This window comes from Oncorhynchus mykiss, chromosome 12, assembly GCF_013265735.2.
Source record: "Oncorhynchus mykiss isolate Arlee chromosome 12, USDA_OmykA_1.1, whole genome shotgun sequence".
Lineage (NCBI taxonomy): Eukaryota > Metazoa > Chordata > Actinopteri > Salmoniformes > Salmonidae > Oncorhynchus > Oncorhynchus mykiss.
The window spans coordinates 86,477,870-86,502,351 of NC_048576.1; the positions used below are offsets into that span (position 1 = coordinate 86,477,870).

Below are 24,482 nucleotides of genomic sequence, written 5' to 3' on the forward strand. Positions count from 1 at the left end.
ACTCTCCTCCTCCTCCGCTCTCTCTCCCACTCTCCTCCTCCTCCGCTCTCTCTCCCACTCTCCTCCTCCTCCGCTCTCCCCCCCTCCTCCTCCTCCGCCCCCCCCCCCCTCCTCCTCCTCCCGCTCGCTCTCTCTCTCCTCCTCTAACTACTGACAGATGGTGGTTACTCCTATAATCACACACTTCCTCCACAGCTCAAACGTTTTGTGGCTCCAATCGCTATTTTCACAAGCCGGGTTAGTAAACAGCATTCTTGGGCTTCCTCCGCCACGTGTGCCCACGTGAGGTTGCCACAGTTACGCACACAGATGGGGGCGCCCGTGTTGTTGTTGTGAAATCAGAGGAGAGCGAGCTTCAGAGAAGTAAAAGGGGGTGGGGTCAGGGCGGGCTGGCATCGCTTTCGCCAATTTGGTTCTTCATTTAGATGGAAATCTAAGAGGCGAGGTTTTACCTTTAAACGGATCAACGTTTTGGAGCCAAGCATGTGTTCGCTGTGCGCCACCTAACAAGATGTTGTGTTAAGTCATAGGTAGAACAGACAACTATTTCCTTGTTCTTGTGTGTTCACAGTATAATAACAGTTGATTGAACTGCAACAACGGTTTTAAGATGCCGCTTTTTAACAAAACAACAAATCTTTATCAGGCCTGGCACAGTGAATTCATTCTGCCTGTTAGGTTTGTAAAACCCACAACACTGTTCTCCTCCCATGACTACATGTACAAAACGTAAACCCAACACGGTTCTCCTCCCATGACTACATGTACAAAACGTAAACCCAACACGGTTCTCCTCCCATGACAACATGTACAAAACGTAAACCCAACACGGTTCTCCTCCCATGACAACATGTACAAAACATAAACCCAACACGGTTCTCCTCCCATGACTACATGTACAAAACATAAACCCAACACGGTTCTCCTCCCATGACTACATGTACAAAACATAAACCCAACACGGTTCTCCTCCCATGACTACATGTACAAAACGTAAACCCAACACGGTTCTCCTCCCATGACTACATGTACAAAACGTAAACCCAACACGGTTCTCCTCCCATGACTACATGTACAAAACGTAAGCCCAACACGGTTCTCCTCCCATGACTACATGTACAAAACGAAAACCCAACACGGTTCTCCTCCCATGACTACATGTACAAAACGTAAACCCAACACGGTTCTCCTCCCATGACTACATGTACAAAACGTAAACCCAACACGGTTCTCCTCCCATGACTACATGTACAAAACGTAAACCCAACACGGTTCTCCTCCCATGACTACATGTACAAAACGTAAACCCAACACGGTTCTCCTCCCATGACTACATGTACAAAACGTAAGCCCAACACTGTTCTCCTCCCATGACTACATGTACAAAACGTAAGCCCAACACTGTTCTCCTCCCATGACTACATGTACAAAACGTAAGCCCAACACTGTTCTCCTCCCATGACAACATGTACAAAACATAAACCCAACACGGTTCTCCTCCCATGACTACATGTACAAAACATAAACCCAACACGGTTCTCCTCCCATGACTACATGTACAAAACGTAAACCCAACACGGTTCTCCTCCCATGACTACATGTACAAAACGTAAACCCAACACGGTTCTCCTCCCATGACTACATGTACAAAACGTAAGCCCAACACGGTTCTCCTCCCATGACTACATGTACAAAACGTAAACCCAACACGGTTCTCCTCCCATGACTACATGTACAAAACGTAAACCCAACACGGTTCTCCTCCCATGACTACATGTACAAAACGTAAACCCAACACGGTTCTCCTCCCATGACTACATGTACAAAACGTAAACCCAACACGGTTCTCCTCCCATGACTACATGTGCAAAACGTAAACCCAACATTGCAGGACGCTTCACAACTTCATAAGACTCCTGATCTAAAAGCTAGATGGCATTGTCAAAACACAAGATTATCAAGGACACAATCACAGTAACACTATAAGCAGTCCATTCATAGAGTATGTCTTCTCACCTGGACCCATGAGGGGTGGTCTGCTGTGTGGTGGAGGCGCAGTCTGGTGAGGCATGGCTGTGTCCATGGGCCCACTGTTCTGGCCTGGGCCCTGGGGGTTGTGGCCCCCATGGCTCTGGAGGGGTGGTGGGGGGCCGTGGTAGGTGTGATGTGGTGGGTGGTTGTTGTTGTTTCCAGGGGGGCATGCGGGGGCGTTCCCTGGGGGTCTACCTTGGGGTGGCCCTCCTCCCCCAGGGTTGTTCTTGTCCCAGAGGTTGACCGTCTTGTTGTAGGCGCCCGGGTCGCCCCAAGCCGAGGTGCCGTCGTCAATCTCCATCTTGCGTCGGATGGAGGGTGGGGAAGGTTCCTCCCACCCTGTGGGCTCTCCTCCTGAGGGGTCCTGCTTGCTCCCTCCTCCTCCCCCGTTGCCCTCCCGGCCTGATACACTGGGCTTCACGGGGCCAGGGCCTCCCCAGGATCCCATGCTCCCTTCTCCACCTCCTGCCCCGCCCATGCTCCCTCTAACTCCTCCGCTATTGCCGTTGGAGCTCTCCTGGGGCTTGCCGCCCCATCCTTGGGCAGGGCAACTTGGGCGCTGCTGGGCCATCGCTGGCTCCCCCCAGCCTCCACCAACATTTCCCCCCATCCCCGGACCAGGTTTTCCCCAGCCTCGGTTGCTCTCTTTCCAGCCTCCTGCTCCTTCTCCCTCCCAGGGAGGGTTGGTGGTGGGACTGCTCTTCTTGCCATCTGCAGGCTCTCTCCAGTCCCCCCCTCCTCCATTGCCCCCTCCTCCAGCGCTGTTGCCCCAGCCGCTGTGGGGCGGCTTGGGCCCATCTCCCCAGCCCTGGGGCTTGGGGGCCTTGCCGTGGGAACCATCCCAGCTTGAGGACTTTTCCTCTGGAGCACCCCAGGACTGGTTCCCAGCTTTGGGCATGTTGGGGCCTGACCCGGGGCCTCCTGGTGGGGGGTTCCCCCAGCCCCCAGGACCGTTGGGGGGATTCTTGCTGCTCGGTGGTTCACCCCAGCCAGAGCCGGGTTGGCTGGCTGGAGGCTTGGAACCACCCCAGCCAGGGGCAGCCTGAGGACCAGGCCCGGGACCCTCGCTCTTGGGGTCAGCCCGATGAGGGGGTCCGTGGCTGGGGTTGGAGGGCCCTTGGGCTGGCTCGGTGGGAGTGTTGGGGCCGGAGCCTCCCCAAGAGTCCGTCCCGGCAGCATCTGCCTTTCGTTGGGTGCGTGCCGCCTCCTCCATGTCCCAGGACGTGTGCTGGCGGACGGGGGTCTGGCCCCAGCCTGTGTTGCACAGCACCCTGGGGTCCAGGTCAGCGGCTGGGAGCAGGGGGGCAGGCTCATCCCTGGACGACCGGTCCTGTCGGAGGGAGTGTCCCTCTCCATCCATGCCCTCGCTGCTGCCCTCGCTGGCCGCCGTGGTGCTAGGGGCTCGGGTGCTCCAGGATCTGGCCTGCTGGGGAGGAGAGCTGGGGGCGTCCCAGCCCCCCTGGACCTCGCCAGAATGCTGCTTCCCCCAGGCGTCTCTGCTGCTCTGGCCTCCCCAGCCTCCAGAGGTTCCACCACCACTGCTTCCATGGCTCCCCCAGCCCCCGGCCCCAGAGTCCCAGCCCGAAGGCTCCGCGGAGGAGGCGACTGACTTGGAGTCTCCATTGTTGCCCCAGACGGTGCTGCCATCCTCTCCATTGACCAGCTGGGAAGCTCCAGGAGGAGGCTGGCCCAGGGAGCCCATACCTCCGGAGGGGCCACTCCAGCCGGACACGCTGTGGATAGGGGGCTCCTGTTGCTTGCTAGTATGATTTGGTCCGTCAGTGTTAAGGTTCTGAGGTTCTGAGCTGAAAGACACATTCGTGGATGAGGATAGGTGTGGCTCAGATGATTCTCCCCAGGAGCTGCCTCCCCCAACCGGAAGGTTGCCGTTGGTGCCCCCCACCATGGATCCTCCTCTGATGCCGTTCCCCTGGGCGTGAGAGGTGCCTGGCGGGTTGCAGAGGTTTGGAGGGGGTTGAGAAGAAGGGGGTTGATTGGGGTTGGCTCCCCCTGAGCTGCTTGCCCCCGCTCCTCCGCCCCCGTCGTGCCCCAGAACGGGCCAGGCCGAAGGGTTGGCATTGGGGTTCAGGTTCAAGTTGGAGGTGGTGGAGGAAGAGGAGCCCCAACCCCTGCCTCCTCCTCCTCCCATTGGGCCATCACTCTTCCCCTCCCCACCCCCGACAGAGGAGGACTGAGGAGGGCCATGGGGGGAGGGACCGGGACCAGATCCCCAGCCCCGATTGGCTGCTCCTTGGCTGGAGGCCATGCCGACCGTGCCTGCCCCAGGGTGATTGGCTGAGCTGCCGGGCCCAGAGCTGGCTCCTTTGCTGCTGGGGTAGTTGGCAGGAAAGTGGCCTGTCTGGCCGTTGGCCCCCGTGGCCATGCTCATACTGCTGCTGCTGGCCGGGTCAGTGTCCGAGGGGCATCCTCCTGCAGGGCCCTGGCTCTGGCTGCTGCGGGAAATGGAGGGCCAGGCCTCGGTGTCGCTCTCGTCGATGATCACTGTATCCCAGCCACTGTGATTGGCCGACGCTGAGGCGGAAGTGGCACTCCGATTGGCTGGCTGGTGTCCCCAATGGGGATTCTCATAATGGGCTCCCGGGCCACTCTGTGGGGGCAGCTCTGTTGGATGAGAGAGGATGGAGAGAAAGAGAGGATGGAGGGAGAGAGAGGGAGAAAGGGACAAGGTTAGTTTGTCTTCATACCTAGAAGATAACATGACAACAGTTGGCATCTAAACATATGCCAAGAGTGTGCAGAGCTGTCCTCAAGGCAAAGGGTGGCTACTTTGAGGAATCTCAAATGTAACATATATTTTGATTTGTTTAACACTTTTTTGGTTACTACATGATTCCATATGTGTCATTTCATAGTTTGTCTTCACTATTATTTTACAAAGTAGAAATTAGTAAAAATAAAGAAAAACCTTTGAATGAGTAAGTGTTGAAAACTTTTGACCGGTAGTGTATATGCCAAAATGTTCCCAAACTGGAGATTTAACCGATGATGGAGGACCCTTCAATTCTGGCTTCTGGAGCCCACCAGTCCCCATCTACACAGTTCCCGGCTGCGCCTCACAAAAGGATAGTTTTAAAATCAGCCAGTTAAGATTAGAATTTCGATTACAACGTGCGCATAGGCTGTACTTGTTTTAATAGCCTACAATGTTTATTCAGCTCAAATTTACTCACGAGGCGATGGCATACAACTCAGTGTAGGTATAGGCTAGTGTTTTTATTGGTTTTCTGTATTCATTTCAGGTTCACAGTACTGACCGAACCGAGGTCCCCGTACAGAACAGTTCGGTGCGAATACGCCACTGCGTATAACTAACTATAAGTTAAGTAAAACTATAAGATGTCATTTGGTTTGCTAACTTGTTAGCTAAGTGGCTCGATGTTAAGATCAAGCTTCTTGGTTACAGCAGAGACATTCAATCCCCTCCTGGATCAAGAACCCGGTTGCCTAAATGATTTTGTGTGTCATTATTTTGATAACTAAATAGCTCCCCCTTGTGTGCACTTCTGGTAATACAGTATACCCCGGTATGGTACAGTATGACAATCTGTCTACTGTCCAACCCTGGTTGAAATGTTGTGGGAGTTCTGTTTATTCTGCATATTTCCAAATACCCCGGTATACAGTATTAACGGTATATCGCCCAAGCCTAGTAATCGCAACAGCTTTACCCTAGTTGCAGCCATCTTGGAATAAAGTGGGAGGCCTAGGTGGAGTCCACCGGCAGATCCGAAGACACCCATCCTCAGTCCTAACCCTTGACCCCTTGAGTCCTGCAGTTCAGCCTCAGTCTGGTCCTGACACCAGCTTCACAAACATTTGGCTCGACTGATAACCACTCTGCCCTGGAGTGTATTCGATTAGGTGAAACACTTTACATTTGTTCCGGCATCATTGTGATGTGTACAGCTGATATGACAAACACAAGTACCTAAACTACACAATACAACATTTATATCTGAATGTTTCGTAACGTTGCACCCCTGCTGTACAGAAGATTGCCTCCCAGTCCCCTCAAATCGCTCTACTGCCTCTACTCCTCAAACCCAAACAGTAGGATTTCTTTCTCTTCCAATAAAGAAACCACTGCTGAGAGAGGCTTGGGTAACAACAGTTCTAGAACTATCCCCTGAAGCAGCTTGGTGCATAAGAAGTGAGTCAGTCCAAAAGCCGTGGTAATCACTCTGCCGCCGCGTCAGTTCCCTCTCGTTGTTTTGGGTGTGTCTCCACATGCATGTGTGAGCGGAACGGACTGCACACACACAGCGTCTGCTTTTGTCTGATCTTTAAATGGGGAGAGATGCTGTTTGTCTGCAAGCTTTTGCTGGCTGTCTGTCTCTCACTCTCTGCAGAGCTTAGGCTTCTTCCAATGATTATATACAAATGGAAAAACAGAGAGGGAGGGAGAAAAGGGCAGTGTCTCAGACACAGCGGTGTGGTTTCTGTGGTGTAGTACAGGACGCCATTTTATCAAATCTGAACCAGAGCCAAAAACGCTCAGAGCTACAGTCTGTATCTGTTTCTCTCTCTCTCTTCCTGCAGCACGGTCGCTTCTCTGAAAAAACACACTAAAACTATCCTCATGAAGATATTCATCAGAATGTCATCTGTCGCTGCTGGATGTTTTCCGTTGCAAAATCGTACTTATCTTAGTACTTGCATGCATTTAAAGGCAATCGCGCACTACAATGCACAACGCAGTGAAAGACGCCCAGCGAATAAAGAGAAAGAGAGGGGGGATCACGGGCGAAAAGCAGGAACACTACCTGAGGAGAGGTACCTTCCGACCATGGTGAGCGAGCGCTACGTTTGGAGCGAAGCGGTGGCGGCGCAGGCGGCCATCCCCGTGTGTCTCTAGTCTCAATATGTCTGCTCGGCTCGCCAGGGCTTTCAGAGGCTCATTTTTGAAATACTGCCAAGAAGCTGCGAGCTCTCGCGGCATGAGAGAGAGAGACACACACCCTCCCCCCTCTGCTCTGCTCCAGCCTGCTTTGGCTTGGCTAGAGCCATCCTGCCCCTCTCTCTTTCTCTCTGGCTTTATTTAGAACTCCGCTCTATTCCTATCCATGGAGAGAGGATATTCTCTCTCAGAGAGAGCAGGGGCAGGCGTAGAGGGTTATGGTTAAAGCCGAGAGCATTTCATTGTGCACTCAATCCGCTCGCTCACGAGAGAGAAAAAACTAAACAAAAGGGAGATTCCTTTTTGCTGCCTCCCTCCCTCCCGCTTTCATGCTTTTGGAGTCGTCACTAAATGTTTAGCCAGGACCACTCCATTTACATTGAGCACAGCCTGGCCACAATGGGAGCCTCTCCAAAAGCAGAAGAGAGGAAGAGTTTTTGCTGCATCGTTGAGTGTTCAGGAATGACACTCAAATGTGCACACACATACGCAGGAAAACATACATGTTCACCCACACACTCAGACAATAACACGCATCGACACATGCAGGTATGCAGACACATTCTATGCACATATGCATCCAGATACATATGCATGTACACATATCATATGCATGTGTGTGTACACACACACACACACACCTCCCCCTCCTGCTTCACAATGATTTCCTATAGTATGCTGGCAGATGACGCAAAAACTGCTGTTGTGTGACGTCCCAAACAGACACAGACTAGTCTGCAGCGGGACTACACAGCACATACCAGAGCAGCTCCCTGGAACGCAAAACAGACACAGTTTGTCCCAGAGAAACACTACCACTTCAACGGCTGCATGGAAAACAGCATAAACACATGAAATGAAGCTCACATGGAGGTGGGCAGGAGGCCAAGAAGAGCTAAACGTCTGTCTTTACACAGTGAGGTCTGGAGTGACGGAGTGAGGGAGAGAGAGATAGAGGGAGGGAGGAGAGAGATAGAGGGAGGGAGGGAGAGAGAGATAGAGGGAGGGAGGGGAGGAAAGGGAAAGCATGGCAAAGACAGGGAGAAGAAGAGAGAAAATTAGGTAGAGAGACAGCAGAGAGGAGGGGTTAGAGAAAAAGAGAGCTAAACAGAGGAGGAGGGGCAGGCCGCTACCGGGCGCTAGCTAGAGGCAGGCCGCTATCGGGCGCTAGCTAGAGGCAGGCCGCTACCGGGCGCTAGCTAGAGGCAGGCCGCTATCGGGCGCTAGCTAGAGGCAGGCTGCTATCGGGCGCTAGCTAGAGGCAGGCCTCTATCGGGCGCTAGCTAGAGGCAGGCCGCTATTGGGCGCTAGCTAGAGGCTTGCAAAAGAGAAGCAGTAACAGCAGCAGCTCCTAAACTAACTGAAGGTGGGTATTGTTTACAAACGAACCTCTACTGCTCCAACACACAATACCGCCAAGTCCCACCAGAAGAACAGTGGTTCCTTATGTGGAAACCCAGGCCCCAGCCTTTTCCACTGTGTGTGTGGTGTGTGTCAACGTGCAGTGAGGTCATCAAAGACTCTCTGATTGGTACTTTGTGTATAAATAATGCCCTTCATGTAAACTGTCTGGATGGCACTTACCCAAACCTCCAATCCACTACCTCGCTGCCGTTTCCCAGAAACGCGGACGGATGGTGAATTGCAATCTCAGCCTAGACATTGCTGTTGATAAGGTTTTTGTTTAGTAGTTTTTCCTTTCATTATGTTTCAACAAGTTGGGTTTGTAGGGTGAGAGTGTGAAAGTGAGGGAGATGAGGATAGGAAGAGAGTGTGAAGGTGAGGGAGATAAGGAAGAGAGTGTGAAGGTGAGGGAGATAAGGAGAGGAAGAGAGTGTGAAAGAAAGTGAGAGCAGGAGGAGAGCTGGATAGTCACAGTCAGCACAGAGAATGAGAAAAAGTGGAAGAGAGAGTGAAGAAGAGATGGATGTGTTAGTCAGATCTCAGCTGGGTTGGTCCAGGCATAATGAAGACCCCCGGGGGCAGGAGAGGAGAGGCTTGTAGAGAGAAAGACGGCTGCTCTTTCAATCCTTCCAACCAGACACACACTATTACTTACCATACACACACACTGCTGCACCCCCACCATCAAACCTCCTCTACCATTCCCATGATTAGCCTACAGTCTGATGACTATTGGCCCATAGAGAAACAATATTAGATGAAAACATGTTCAACTGAATTGTGTGCTGTCCTGTCAACACACTCACCCTGAATAAGGCACAAGCCCAGTACGCTATAAACAGATGTAACCCAGAAAAGCTGCAACTTCGAGTGGCAGACTTTATTCAACATCATCTTGATTATAGAAGAGCAACAAACATTGGGTCTGAGACGAAAACAAAGCAGGCCATGCAAACACGGAGATTACCACAACAAACTGTAATGTGGGTAAATAACTGATAGTAGAAAATGGCAGCATTACATACAGCAGGGACGTCCTTGTATTGCTTTGACTACTATGAAGTAGAGATAGCTGGATGTTTGTCTCAGTTTGTTCAAGGCCACCGAGTCTTGTATTGTTGACCATACCTGTTCTAATAGATTCAGTGGAGTACAATCTATAGATAGAAATCTGAAGAATAGTGCTGAGACAAAGGACTATTGACTAAGCCCCAGGTGGCACAGGCCTTCTAATAATAAAGTAACCACCATGCAAGTAGTGTGTGTGTGTGTGTGTGTGTGTGTGTGGAGCCCGTCACTGTACCGTCACCGTCACAAAACGTTTAGACGGGCAGAGGGGAGGGGGCAGTGTGAGGGAAGACAGATAAGGTCTTACACAACAACCTCCACTGTGTCCCTGTTCTCCTGTTGTGTGTGTAGACGTCGTGACGTAAATCTGGCGACACCACTGGCGGCCATTGGGCCACAGAAAAGGCAAGCTGGGTCCTCAGCTCAACGAGAGGAGACACCAACAGACAGACTCTAGGATGGCAGCCTATCGCTGGGGTCCTACAGCTTCCAGTGTTATGCAGTTGTTTCAGCTTGCTCTTGATAAAATAAGAATCTGGTAGATGACTCCTACACTGTAGAATTGTATTGAGTATCATTGGGATGGAGCTTAGTGCATAGGCGTTAATGCACAACAACCCTACTGCTAAAATATGTAAAGGTAACACTTCTATGAGTGCTGTTATCAGGACACAGCCATACTTTAAAAAGCAATGCAAAACGCCCTCATAAAAGCCAACTACAGATGTAGGATCTCAATTTGATCACCCTGTTGCAGGACAACAGATCAACCGCTATGAAAATGTGCATTAATTATAATCCATATTTCCTGTTGCTGCAAGACTATTTTCCTGCTGTAACAAACATCCTCAAATTAAGATACCTCGATTTTATTACATTCAGCCTTTTCTAAAATTGAATAAATAGTTTTTTCCCTCATCAATCTACAGACAATACCCTATAATGACCAAGCAATTTTTATTTTATTTATTATTATTATTATTTTTAAAATTTTTGATAATTTATATAAAAAAAAGTGAAAACTGAAATATCACATTTAAATTCACTACCGAAGTTTGGGGTCACTTAGAAATGTACTTGTTTTTGAAAGAAAAGCACATTTGTCCATTAAAATAACATCAAATTTATCAGAAATACAGTGTAGATGTTGTTAATGTTGTAAATGACCATTGTTGCTGTAAACATAGGCGTATAGAGGCCCAATATCAGCAACCATCACTCCTGTGTTCCAATGGCACGTTGTGTTAGCTAATCCAAGTTTATCATTTTAAAATGCTAATTGATCATTAGAAAACCCTTTTGAAATTGTTAGCACAGCTGAAAACTGTTGTTCTGATTAAAGAAGCAATACAACTGGCCTTCTTTAGACTAGTTGAGAATCTGGAGCATCAGAATTGGTGGGTTGGATTACAGGCTCAAAATGGCTAGAAACAAAGACCTTTCTTCTGAAGGGTCAGATCAGTCAGGACATTTCTAAGTGACCCCAAACCTTTGAACGGTAGTGTTCGTACTCAGACCCTTTACTCAGGACTTTGTTGAAGCACCTTTGGCAGTGGTTACAGCCTCGAGTCTTCTTGGGTATGATGCTACAAGCTTGGCACACATGTATTTGGTGAGTTTCTCCCATTCTTCTCTGCAGATCCTCTCAAGCTCTGTCAGGTTGGATGGGGAGTTTTGCTGCACAGCTATTTTTAGGTCTCCCCAAAGTAGAGGTTGACCAATTAATCAAAATGGCCGATTAATAAAGGCCGATTTCAAGTTTTCATAACAATTGGAAATCTGTATTTATGGACAATTTTTTTTACACCTTTATTTAATCTTTATTTAACTAGGCAAGTCAGTTAAGAACACATTCTAATTTTCAATGACGGCCTAGGAATGGTGGGTTAACTGCCTTGTTCAGGGGCAGAACGACAGATTTTTACCTTGTCAGCTCGGGGATTCAATCTTGCAACCTTATAGTTACCTAGTCCAACGCTCTAACCACCTACCTCATTGCACTCCACAAGGAGCCTGCCTGTTACGCGAATGCAGTAAGCCAAGGTAAGTTGCTAGCTAGCATTATTAAACTTATCTTATAAAAAAAATCAATCAATCATAATCACTAGTCAACTACACATGGTTGATATTACTAGTTTATCTAGCGTGTCCTGCGTTGCATATAATCGATGCGGTGCGTATTTGCGAAAAAGGACTGTCCTTGCTCCAATGTGTACCTAACCATAAACATCAATGCCTTTCTTAAAATCAATACACAGAAGTATATATTTTTAAACCTACATATTTATCTAAAAGAAATCCAGGTTAGCAGGCAATATTAACCAGGTGAAATTGTGTCACTTCTCTTGCATTCATTGCACGCAGATATGCAACAGTTTGGGCCACCTAATTTGCCAGAATTTTACGTAATTATGACATAACATTGAAGGTTGTGCAATGTAACAGCAATATTTAGACTTATGGATGCCACCCGTTAGATAAAATACGGAATGGTTCCGTATTTCACTGAAAGAATAAAAGTCTTGTTTTCGAGATGATAGTTTCCGGATTTGGCCATATTAATGACCTAAGGCTCGTATTTTTGTGTGTTATTATGTTATAATTAAGTCTATGATTTGATAGAGCAGTCTGACTGAGCGATGGTAGGCACCAGCACGCTCGTAAGCATTCATTCAAACAGCACTTTTGTGGGTTTTGCCAGCAGCTCTTCGCAATGCTTCAATCATTGCGCTGTTTATGACTTCAAGCCTATCAACTCCCGAGATTAGGTTGGCGTAACCAATGTGAAATGGCTAGCTAGTTAGCGGGGTGCGCGCTAATAGCGTTTCAAACGTCACTCGCTCTGAGACTTGGAGTAGTTATTCCCCTTGCTCTGCATGGGTAACGATGCTTGGAGGATGGCTGTTGTCAATGTGTTCCTGGTTCGAGCCCAGGTACGGGCGAGGATGACAGACGGAAGCTATACTGTTACACTGGCAATACTAAAGTGCCTATAAGAACATCCAATAATCAAAGGTATATGAAATACAAACGGTATAGAGAGAAATAGTCCTATAATAACTACAACCTAAAACCTCTTACCTGGGAATATTGAAGACTCATGTTAAAAGGAACCACCAGCTTTCATATGTTCTCATGTTCTGAGCATGAAACTTAAACGTTAGCTATCTTACATGGAACATTTTGCACTTTTACTTTCTTCTCCAACACTTTTTGTTATTGCATTATTTAAACCAAATTGAACATGTCTCATTATTTATATGAGGCTAAATTGATTTTATTGATCTATTATATTAAGTTAAAATAAGTGTTCATTCAGTATTGTTGTAATTGTCATTATGACAAATAAATAAATAAATAGTCCGATTAATCGGTATCGGCTTTTTTTGGTCCCCCAATAATCGGTATCGGCATTGAAAAATCATAAATCGGTCGACCTCTACTCCAGAGATGTTCGATCGGGTTCAAGTCCGGGCTGTGGCTGGGCCACTCAAGGACATTCAGAGACTTGTCCTGAAGCCACTCCTGTATTGTCTTGGTTGTGTGCTTAGGGTTGTTGTCCTGTTGGAAGGTGAACCAGTCTGAGGTCCTGAGCGCTCTGGAGCAGGTTTTCGTCAAGGATCTTTGTACTTTTCTCCGTTCATCTTTCCCTCGATCCTGACTAGTCTCTAAGTCCCTGCCGCTGAAAAACACCCCCAAAGCATGATTCTGCCACCACCATGCTTCACCGTAGAGATGGTGCCAGGTTTCCTCCCGACGTGACGCTTTGCATCAGCTTGGTTTCATCAGACCAGAGAGTCTAGTTTCTCACGGTCAGAGTCCTTTAGGCGCCTTCTGGCAAACTCCAAGCGTGCTGTCATGTGCCTTTTACTGAGTGGCTTCCGTCTGGCCCCTCTATCATAAAGGTCTAATTGGTGGAGTGCTGCAGAGATGGTTGTCCTTCTGGGTGGTTCTCCCATTTCCACAGAGGATCTCTGGAGCTCTGTCAGAGTGACCATCTGGTTCTTGGTCACTTCCCTGACAAAGGCCCTTCTCCCCCGATTGCTCAGATTGGCCGGGCGGCCAGCTCTAGGAAGTGTCTTGGTGGTTCCAAACTTCTTCAATTCAATAATGAGGAGGCCACTGTGTTCTTGGGGAACTTCAAATGCTAAAGAAATGTTTTGGTACCCTTCCCCAGATCTGTGCCTCGACACAATTGTGTCTCGGAGCTCTACAGACAATTCCTTCAACCTTGTTCTCTCTGATATGCACTGTACTTATAAGGTATCTATTTATTTTTAATACATTTTCAGAAATTTCTTTGAAACCTGTTTTAGTTTTGTCATTATGGGGTATTGATGATTTTTTTTTATTTAATCAATTTTAGAATAAGGTTGGAACGTAACAAAATGTGGGAAAAATCAAGAGTAGGAATACTTTCCGAATCCAAACATAACACCGTTGATTGTGTGTAGGGCTGTGACGGTGTTGGAAGTTGAGGTTAGGGTCATTTGCCAAGTCAACCAGGATTAGAGCATAGACTTCACTATTACCATTACACTATCATCAATCGCATTTCAATTATTATTATTATTCAAGTTATTATTACCTCTAAATTAAGTCTAGTATTCCAATTAAGAAATGTCAGATTTTCAATACCAAAATGTGACAATTTAACACACAGGCTATCAGAATCAAAAGAAATGTGCAAATTTCAGTGTTTTGATACACTACGTTACTGGTTTGTGTGTCCATTTTGTTTCAATGTTACTGTTGTCTTAGACCTAAAAAGCCCTATGTAAAAAGGGGAGGTCACAATTCTATTTGTACATGGATATGCTTCTTAATTAATAAACATATTTGGAACAACCCAATACACTTCACTATAATCATGGCATTTCATTATTATTATTTAGGTTATTACTTATAAATATTAAGACCCCCACAATGAGAGAAATAATGTAGGCTAAGCGACTGAAAATAGGCCTTTTACAAGAATAAATCATGACAGGAGCATATGATTCTTATTAGATGGATTCCAGACAGGCAACTTCAGCAAACTTTCTGAGTGGACATATAGGCCAGTAGAGAGAGAGAATCAGCGAACTCACACACACCACTGTAAAAGGACCCGTCAATCAAAGCCACCAGTATGTCAGTCAAGAGCAAATATTTCTCCCTTCCTTAAAACATTAAAAAACCTAAGCCTACCATAGGCTTTCTGAAAGTAGGCTATAAGATAATGAATTGGCAAGGAAAGTATGAAGAGGAGAAACAGATGTGATTGTCATACTATCATTAAAATAGCAGCAAATAAAAAGGCTAAATGTCCATAGCCTATTTATCAGCGTTGATTAGTCTATAAAATTAAGAAACGATTCTGTATCAAATTATACCATGTCAGGTTGGAGAGGACGGGCACATTATAGGCCTCAGAGCCAGAACAACCTTGTCGACTGCTGTTGAATAATGAATAAATAGTCAGACACATCCAACCTTTTTAAAAAGATAAGAGTTATTCATCTACTAGCAGGGAATGATAAGGTGCAGTGTAGGCTAGAACACCAGCACTTCTACACCCCGGTGCATCGAGAGGTTGAGCTGCTGAAGCATCAAACAACTGTTGGAAAGAGGAGACGTAGACACTTTAATAGACTAAGTCAGCAAAACAATTGCTTATAGTCATTAGTAAATACTCCCGCTATTAAGCCAAGTTGATCTACCTTATAGTTCATCTTAAATATTTCCCCCCCAAAATGATTGTATGCCTATTTCCATGGTTGACTGTTATTGATTTTATATATTTCATCCATAACTGTCAGTTACAGGGTTATTCAATTGCCGTCACAGACGTATTTATGTGCATTTTACAGTGACTGTTCTTTCTGATGCATTTGGGGCGGCAGGGTAGCCTAGTGGTTAGAGCGTTGGACTAGTAACCGGAAGGTTGCAAGTTCAAATCCCCGAGCTGACAAGGTCGTTCTGCCCCTGAACAGGCAGTTATCCCACTGACTTGCCTGGTTTAATAAAGGTAAAATAAAATAAAAATAAATGTGTAATAATTTGGGGTAGGTGCAACATAAGACAAAAAAGGTTTGAGTGAGAGGACTAACTGGTGTCTCCAACACCTCTCTAAAGCCTGCACAGTAAGTCATTTCAATGCACTTTTATGACTGAAAGAAGAGTCTTCAACAAAAAGGTGCATTTTGTTTTTAGCTCTCCTAGCTGTGCTGCTGTATCAAATTATACCATGTCAGGTTGGAGAGGACGGGCACATTATAGGCCTCAGAGCCAGAACAACCTTGTCGACTGCTGTTGAATAATGAATAAATAGTCAGACACATCCAACCTTTTTAAAAAGATAAGAGTTATTCATCTACTAGCAGGGAATGATAAGGTGCAGTGTAGGCTAGAACACCAGCACTTCTACACCCCGGTGCATCGAGAGGTTGAGCTGCTGAAGCATCAAACAACTGTTGGAAAGAGGAGACGTAGACACTTTAATAGACTAAGTCAGCAAAACAATTGCTTATAGTCATTAGTAAATACTCCCGCTATTAAGCCAAGTTGATCTACCTTATAGTTCATCTTAAATATTTCCCCCCCAAAATGATTGTATGCCTATTTCCATGGTTGACTGTTATTGATTTTATATATTTCATCCATAACTGTCAGTTACAGGGTTATTCAATTGCCGTCACAGACGTATTTATGTGCATTTTACAAGCACACTTGGTGTTTTGTTTGGAATACAGGCCTGCATCCCTGCCATCACACAATTACAGTTGTTGTTTACGTGATCCAAGGCAGTTCATAATGTTGGTGAACATAAGTGCATTCAGATGCGTGGTCTGTGGCAAATGTTGTCCACAATACAACAAACACAGGCTCATTGTGTTCAGGATAACCCAGGGTAAAACACCAGGTCATCTTGTAACTGTACATCAAATACAGCCATCATAAATGTTGTCCACAATACAACAAACACAGGCTCATTGTGTTCAGGATAACCAAGGGTAAAACACCAGGTCATCTTGTAACTGTACATCAAATACAGCCATCATAAATGTTGACACTGACATGGACATGGAAATGTGTTGACACTGTATATTCCATTCATTTTATGATATGGAAGTGTGAAGTGCACATTTGGACTCCCAGGTGTTTGGCTTGCTTGTATGACATCAGTGATATTTATTATAATCCTTAATGTCTCATCTTTCAAAAGTACTGTACATCGAGTCCTCTTAATTTACTCAGACAACAAAACAATGCGGGAGGGATGGGGGAAACTTAACCCACTGTTCCTGGGCCGTCATTGAAAGTAAGAATTTGTTCTTAACGGACTTGCCTAGTTCAATAAAGGGAAAATAAAAATACGCTATTGTCCGGTTGAAATATTATCGATTATTTAGACAATTGACAACATGAGGATAAATTATAAACTTCGTTTGACATGTTGAGGAACTTTACCGGTACTATTAGGATGTATTCGTCTGCATGTTTTGACCTCCTCGGAGCCAGTGGATTACTGAACAAAACGCACCAACAAAACAGAGTTTTTGGGATATAGAGGGACTTTATCGGTACTATTAGGATGTATTCGTCTGCATGTTTTGACCTCCTCGGAGCCAGTGGATTACTGAACAAAACGCACCAACAAAACAGAGTTTTTGGGATATAGAGGGACTTTATCGAACAAAACGCACCAACAAAACAGAGTTTTTGGGATATAGAGGGACTTTATCGAACAAAACGCACCAACAAAACAGAGTTTTTGGGATATAAAGGGACTTTATCGAACAAAACGCACCAACAAAACAGAGTTTTGGGATATAGAGGGACTTTATCGAACAAAACGCACCAACAAAACAGAGTTTTTGGGATATAGAGGGACTTTATCGAACAAAACGCACCAACAAAACAGAGTTTTTGGGATATAGAGGGACTTTATCGAACAAAACGCACCAACAAAACAGAGTTTTTGGGATATAGAGGGACTTTATCGAACAAAACGCACCAACAAAACAGAGTTTTTGGGATATAGAGGGACTTTATCGAACAAAACGCACCAACAAAACAGAGTTTTTGGGATATAGAGGGACTTTATCGAACAAAACGCACCAACAAAACAGAGTTTTTGGGATATAGAGGGACTTTATCGGTACTATTAGGATGTATTCGTCTGCATGTTTTGACCTCCTCGGAGCCAGTGGATTACTGAACAAAACGCACCAACAAAACAGAGTTTTTGGGATATAAAGAGGGGCTTTATCGAACAAAACGCACCAACAAAACAGAGTTTTTGGGATATAAAGGGGGACTTTATCGAACAAAACGCACCAACAAAACAGAGTTTTTGGGATATAAAGAGGGACTTTATCGAACAAAACGCACCAACAAAACAGAGTTTTTGGGATATAGAGGGACTTTATCGAACAAAACGCACCAACAAAACAGAGTTTTTGGGATATAAAGAGGGACTTTATCGAACAAAACAAATATTCATTGTGTAGCTGGGACTCTTGTGACTGCAACCATATGAAGACCTTCAAAGGCAAGTGATTCGTTTTTTCGCTATTTCTGACTTTTGTAATTCCTTTACTTGGTTGTAAAATATTAGTATCGAGTTGCTATCCTCACATAATAGCATCGTTTGCTTTCGCCGAAAAGCCTTTTTGAAATCTGACATGTTGGCTGGATTCACAACACGTGTAGCTTTAATTTGGTGTCTTGCATGTCTGATTTAATGAACGTTTGATTTTTATAGTAATTTATTTGAATTTGGCACTCTACATTTTCCCTGGCGTTTGGCCAGGTGGGACCCTAGCATCCCACATATCCCAGAGAGGTTAACAAGAAGTTCATCTTTAAGCCAATGTGTAACACTTGTATTTTTTATGAATGTTTATTATGACTATATCTGTATGTTGAATTTGGCGCTCTGCAATTTCAGCGGATTTTGTCGATGTGGGTCGCTAGTGGAACGCCTGCGCCAGAAAGATTAAAGAGAGAGCGGGTGGGAGCTGCGTAGGAGCTGTACGACTCTGTATGCTACGTGTCTGTACTGTAGTGTAGCGTGTCAGAGGAGATAGAGCTGTATGCTGGTCCAGCACCATCTTGCGGCCCTACAGTGTCTCCCTGGCCTATCCCAGCAGCCCAGAGAAAGAGAGACAGAGAGCGCGCGAGTGAGCAGAGAAGTCTGCCAAAGGAGTGAAGTGAATCATGAGCTTTTACCGTAAGGCATGAGTCACCCAGCCCACAGGCCTGGGCCTCTCGCTCTCTCATTTCACTTAGATTTCCTTGCTCTCCACCCCCCCACTTCGCTCTCTTCAACTCTCTATAACTTCTTTATTTAACCAGATAAGTCAATTGAGAAACAATTGTCATTTACAATAACGACCTGGCCAAGAGGCATAACATTGCAAGAGTTTACAGGACAACACACAATACCACTAAAAATAAATAAAAACAACTCTCAGTCCACCTCTCTGACCTGCACTCTCTCCCCTCTCACCAATTATTTCTCCTTCTCTCCCTCTTTCCTTCTCTACCCTGCTCCCCGTCTTTATCTGTGCCAGATCAGTCCCACTCAGGCCCTGCCAGGTCTTCATCGCTCCACCATTACAGGAAATAGCTCTGGTCAGCACAACTCAAAGCTCTTCAGACAGTACTAACACACAACAGAACTCTTTCAGAGACTCCCTCTAACCAGCAAACAAGAAAAACAAGTGCCAAAAATGTTACATTTTCAGAAAAAGGAAATGAAGGACAAACATGAAATCTTAACAGGAAATGTATCTAGACTACAAACTATCAAATATCTGACCTGCTGAATCACTGAACGTTTGAAACACTACACACACTCCAGTTTTTTCTGGATCAAAATGGGGCTTAGGTGGTGGGCGTGGCCAAACAAAACATTTAGAGGCCCTCCTATTGGCCGCAGTGACAAAATGGAACCGTTTTAATGCCAATCTTCTGCAATTCTACACATTTAGCCATGACGTTTAGAGACAAAAAATCTATTTTAAAGCACATTTCCTGCAATTCTACACATTTTGCCATGGTTTACGCTAATCGGAGTGACTCAACATTATAACAAAGTCAATGGGGAACTCATGCCATAACAAACATACTCCTGAAGGCATCATTTTTACATTTTAGATTCTCCCTGACTGTCTAGCTTTTATTTTGTTCCATAGGTCCATTATCTTTTGGGTATACCTCACATTTTGTTTAAGTTTACACTGAAAAGGTTTTTCCATTCCAAAAATTATTTGCAAATATATATATATTTTTTTACTGTTTGGACACAGGCGGTACGAAGAGAAAAAAACTTGGGCGGTAGTGTTGTCACGATACCAGAATTTTGACTTCAATACAGATACCAGGTTTAGTATCAAAATACTTGATTCAGTCACGTCAAAAAAAGAAGACATGTTAGCCAAAGTCCCAGAATGACACTGGATCCAGACAGATAAACTCAGCTACTGCTCTGTTGGGCATCTTTAGAGTTTAACATTTTTCAGAGACAGCCATGTATGCATAATCCAGCGTTTCCCAAACTCGGTCCTCGGTACCCCAAGGGGTGCAAGTTTTTATTTTTGTATCTCTATTGATAATCTGGGTAAATCATGTGGCCTAGGCCTATTCACAATATAGGTGAATGCATATTCAATAGTGTTTGCATGCATGTTGGCTGATTTTCATGGGGCTACAGAAGACAAATGATCAGTTACCCTTCTATTTGGGCCTTATTTTCTTGTACTGATCAACAAAATTTGCATAGAAGTAAGTTATTTTATAAAAGTGTGCGCTTTTAACCAGTAATGACATCATTCATGAGGCAAGAGGGGGGAGGCCAGTCAAAGCCATATTCACATGCACACACAGTCAGTTCGCAGAGGCAACAGAATATTTTGGAGAGACCGAATAAGTGAATTAATAAAGTTTGGTTGGCAATCATCTTTGTAATCAGCATATTTCGCTTTATAGTTTGCATATTATCACAAACAAAGAACTAGGGTAGTGAATAGATGTTCCAGTAGTTGCTCCACTAAAGGTTTTGTGATGATGCTGCAGGACTTAGAGGTTATTTGTGGTTTAGTACGGTACCCTGCATCACTACTGCATTTCTCCAGACCAGCGCAAGGCAAAGTTACAAAGTTATATTCTCACAGATATATCATTAACCCTGTTATTAGCAGGACAATATAAACTCAGCAAAAAAAGAAATGTCCCGTTTTCAGGACCCTGTCTTTCAAAGATAATTCGTAAAAATACAAATAACTTCACAGATCTTCATTGTAAAGGGTTTAAACACTGTTTTCCGTGCTTGTTCAATGAACCATAAACAATTAATGAACACGCACCTGTGGTAGTTAAGACACTAACAGCTTACAGACGGTAGGCAACTAAAGGTCATAGTTATGAAAACTTAGTAGAAAGGCCTCTTTAGTGTGCCGACTCTGAAAAACACCAAAAGAAAGATGCCCAGGGTCCCTGCTCATCTGAGTGAACGTGCCTTAGGCATGCTGCAAGGAGGCATGAGGACTGCAGATGTGGTCAGGGTAATAAATTGCAATGTCCGTACTGTGAGACGCCTAAGACGGCACTACAGGGAGACAGGACGGACTGCGGATCATCCTCGCAGTGGCAGACCACGTGTAACAACACCTGCACAGGATCGGTACATCCGAACATCACACCTGTGGGACAGGTACAGGATGACGACAACAACAAGTTACACCAGGAACTCACAATCCCTCCATCAGTGCTCAGACTGTCCGCAATAGACTGAGGCTGGACTGAGGGCTTGTAGGCCTGTTGTAAGGTAGGTCCTCACCAGACATCATCAGTCAACAATGTCGCCTATGAGCACAAACGCCCCGTCGCTGGACCAGACAGGACTGGCAAAAAGTGCTCTTCACTGACGAGTCACGGTTTTGTCTCACCAGAGATGATGGTCGGATTTGCGTTTATCGTTGAAGGAATGAGCATTACACTGAGGCCTGTACTCTGGAGCGGGATCGATTTGGAGGTGGAGGGTCCGTCATGGTCTGGGGCGGTGAGTCACAGCATCCTTAGACTGAGCTTGTTGTCATTGCAGGCAATCTCAACGCTGTGCGTTACAGGGAAGACATCCTCCTCCCTCATGTGGTACCCTTCCTGCAGGCTCATCAGCCGTACTCTTAGTTCTGTGCGTGATTTCCTGCAAGACAGGAATGTCAGTGTTCTGCCATGGCCAGCGAAGAGCCCGGATCTCAATCCCATTGAGCACGTCTGGGACCTGTTGGATCTGAGGGTGAGGGCTAGGGCCATTCCCCCCAGAAATGTCAGGGAACTTGCAGGTGCCTTGGTGGAAGAGTGGAGTAACATCTCACAGCAAGAACTGGCAAATGTGGTGCAGTAAATGAGGAGGAGATGCACTGCAGTTTTTAATGCAGCTGATGGCCACACCAGATACTGACTGTTACTCTTGATTTTGACCCCCCCTTTGTTTAGGGACACATTCTATTTCTGTTAGTCACATGTCTGTGGAACTTGTTCAGTTTATGTCTCAGTTGTTGAATCTTATGTTCATACAAATATTTACATATGTTAAGTTTGCTGAAAATAAAATGCAGTTGACAGTGAGAGGACGTTTCTTTTTTTGCTGAGTTTATATTGGTCATGGCTACCGAGTGGCGCACAATGGGATTGCCTTGCAGTTCTCCAGCTGTATCCACTGAAATAGCGGTGGGCGCGCAAAGGTTCATGGCACGAGGGCAGGGGCACAGGATGGGCTGTAGAGCCACGCACAGAAGACGGACCTAGCCCATGCGGAAGGGAGGAGGAGGAAGGGGAGGGAGGGTGGACCCCCACCCCGCCCCACTGGGTAGCACAGAGCAACACTTTAAGCGGCATTGCACTAATAATGGCGCTGACTAGGGAAACAATCCCACTCCTCTTAGTGCCAGTCTGCACGTTCAAACTAAAACAACGTAACTAATAATGGCACGAAAAATTTGGAGGGCCTTTATTCAGATAACAAATCGCACACTTTCGTTTGGGCCTACTGAGTGGCGCAGCTGTCTAAGACACTGCATCGCAGTGCAAAATGCGTTGCTACAGATGCAGGTTTGATACCCGTGCCGGCCGCCACCGGGAGATCCATGAGGCGGCTTTAGCTTTCAATTAATTAATTAATTAATTTAGAATCCCCCAATATGTCATTATTGGCGGAGAGTCACGTAATATTTTTCAATATACTGTAGGCCTACTATAGGCGACATGAGTCTCACTAGTGTTGAGTAATGTGCTGTTAAAAGTGGTGTAGGTCTTGTTTATTTAAAGAGCATAATGAAGTTAAAAGCAATAGGATTTGAAGCAATAGCCTCCAACTATTTTTGCACCATTTTGCGCTGCTCTGAGACGAGCATAGGGACCGGTCTTGATACATTTTGTTTCGGTAGTGGTTAGAAGACTACAATTATAGAATTAGGGTGTACAAAAGTTGTGCTTTTAGTGTAACCTTTATTTAACTAGGCAAGTCAGTTAAGAACAAATTCTTATTTACAAGGACAGCCTGCTCCTTCCTCCCAGTCAGGGAATTGAACCCCGGACTCCCGTGTGCCAGCACGACACTGGGATTCTTTAGTTGAATAGCCTAGTACTGTAGCCTACTGTAGACTGCCACGTTGTACAGCGCCATATTTTCCGTTCCGTCCTTATTTATTTAAAAAATTAATTACGGTAAATTTCTTAAAAACAATCCCATACACTATGCTCTTACAGAAAAGGTTTTAAATTCTCTAGTAATGCCAATATTGAAGACTATCAAATGCTTCTCAAAGATGCCCTCTGGTGGTCAAACTAACACTAACTTGCATTAACGGTAAAACTGGCTGACAATTAAATAACGTAGCACAGAATTCTGCATCAGCCTGCAAGGTATGCTGCAGTATGACGCAACCTTTAAAGGAGGAACCACTGTAGCTTCAGCTGTAAGCTAGCAAGAAACGTTAGCCTACAAAGCAACTGGTATCTTCTTGCATTGTAAAGTGCTGCATCATTCAAGTGTGTTAACTTCTGTGCAGCATGACATGATGTAGCCCAGACTCCCAGTACAGCATGAGTGTGGAGCTAACACGATGCAGCCCAGACTCCCAGTACAGTTTGAGTGGGGAGCTAACACGATGCAGCCCAGACTCCCAGTACAGCATGAGTGTGGAGCTAACATGATGCAGCCCAGACTCCCAGTACAGCATGAGTGTGTAGCTAACATGATGTAGCCCAGACTCCCAGTACAGCATGAGTGTGTAGCTAACATGATGTAGCCCAGACTCCCAGTACAGTATGAGTGTGTAGCTAACATGATGTAGCCCAGACTCCCAGTACAGCATGAATGTGTAGCTAACATGATGTAGCCCAGACTCCCAGTACAGCATGAGTGTGTAGCTAACATGATGTAGCCCAGACTCCCAGTACAGCATGAGTGTGGAGCTAACATGATGTAGCCCAGACTCCCAGTGCAGCATGAGTGTGGAGCTAACATGATGTAGCCCAGACTCCCAGTACAGCATGAGTGTGTAGCTAACATGATGTAGCCCAGACTCCCAGTGCAGCATGAGTGTGTAGCTAACATGATGTAGCCCAGACTCCCAGTACAGTATGAGTGTGTAGCTAACATGATGTAGCCCAGACTCCCAGTACAGCATGAGTGTGTAGCTAACATGATGTAGCCCAGACTCCCAGTGCAGCATGAGTGTGGAGCTAACATGATGTAGCCCAGACTCCCAGTGCAGCATGAGTGTGTAGCTAACATGATGTAGCCCAGACTCCCAGTACAGTATGAGTGTGTAGCTAACATGATGTAGCCCAGACTCCCAGTACAGCATGAGTGTGGAGCTAACATGATGTAGCCCAGACTCCCAGTGCAGCATGAGTGTGGAGCTAACATGATGTAGCCCAGACTCCCAGTGCAGCATGAGTGTGGAGCTAACATGATACAGCCCAGACTCCCAGTACAGTATGAGTGGGGAACTAACATGATGTAGCCCAGACTCCCAGTACAGGCTAAGTGGAGCAGGCACGGTGC

General features: G+C 45.8%; 1 protein-coding gene across 8 annotated transcripts in view; it reads right to left on the reverse strand.

The window, feature by feature from the left end:
• Positions 1 to 24,482, reverse strand: part of LOC110486907 (trinucleotide repeat-containing gene 6C protein) — a 78,609-nt gene that overhangs the window by 18,433 nt on the left and 35,694 nt on the right. For 7 of the 8 annotated variants that reach the window (XM_036938950.1, XM_036938951.1, XM_036938946.1 and 4 more), the window contains exon 5: positions 2,017 to 4,653. In XM_036938950.1, coding sequence (XP_036794845.1) covers positions 2,017 to 4,653 — 2,637 coding nt within the window. Of the gene's footprint in view, positions 1 to 2,016; positions 4,654 to 6,815; positions 6,948 to 24,482 lie in introns of those variants that run through there. The other variant, XM_036938952.1, reaches the window with a different exon arrangement.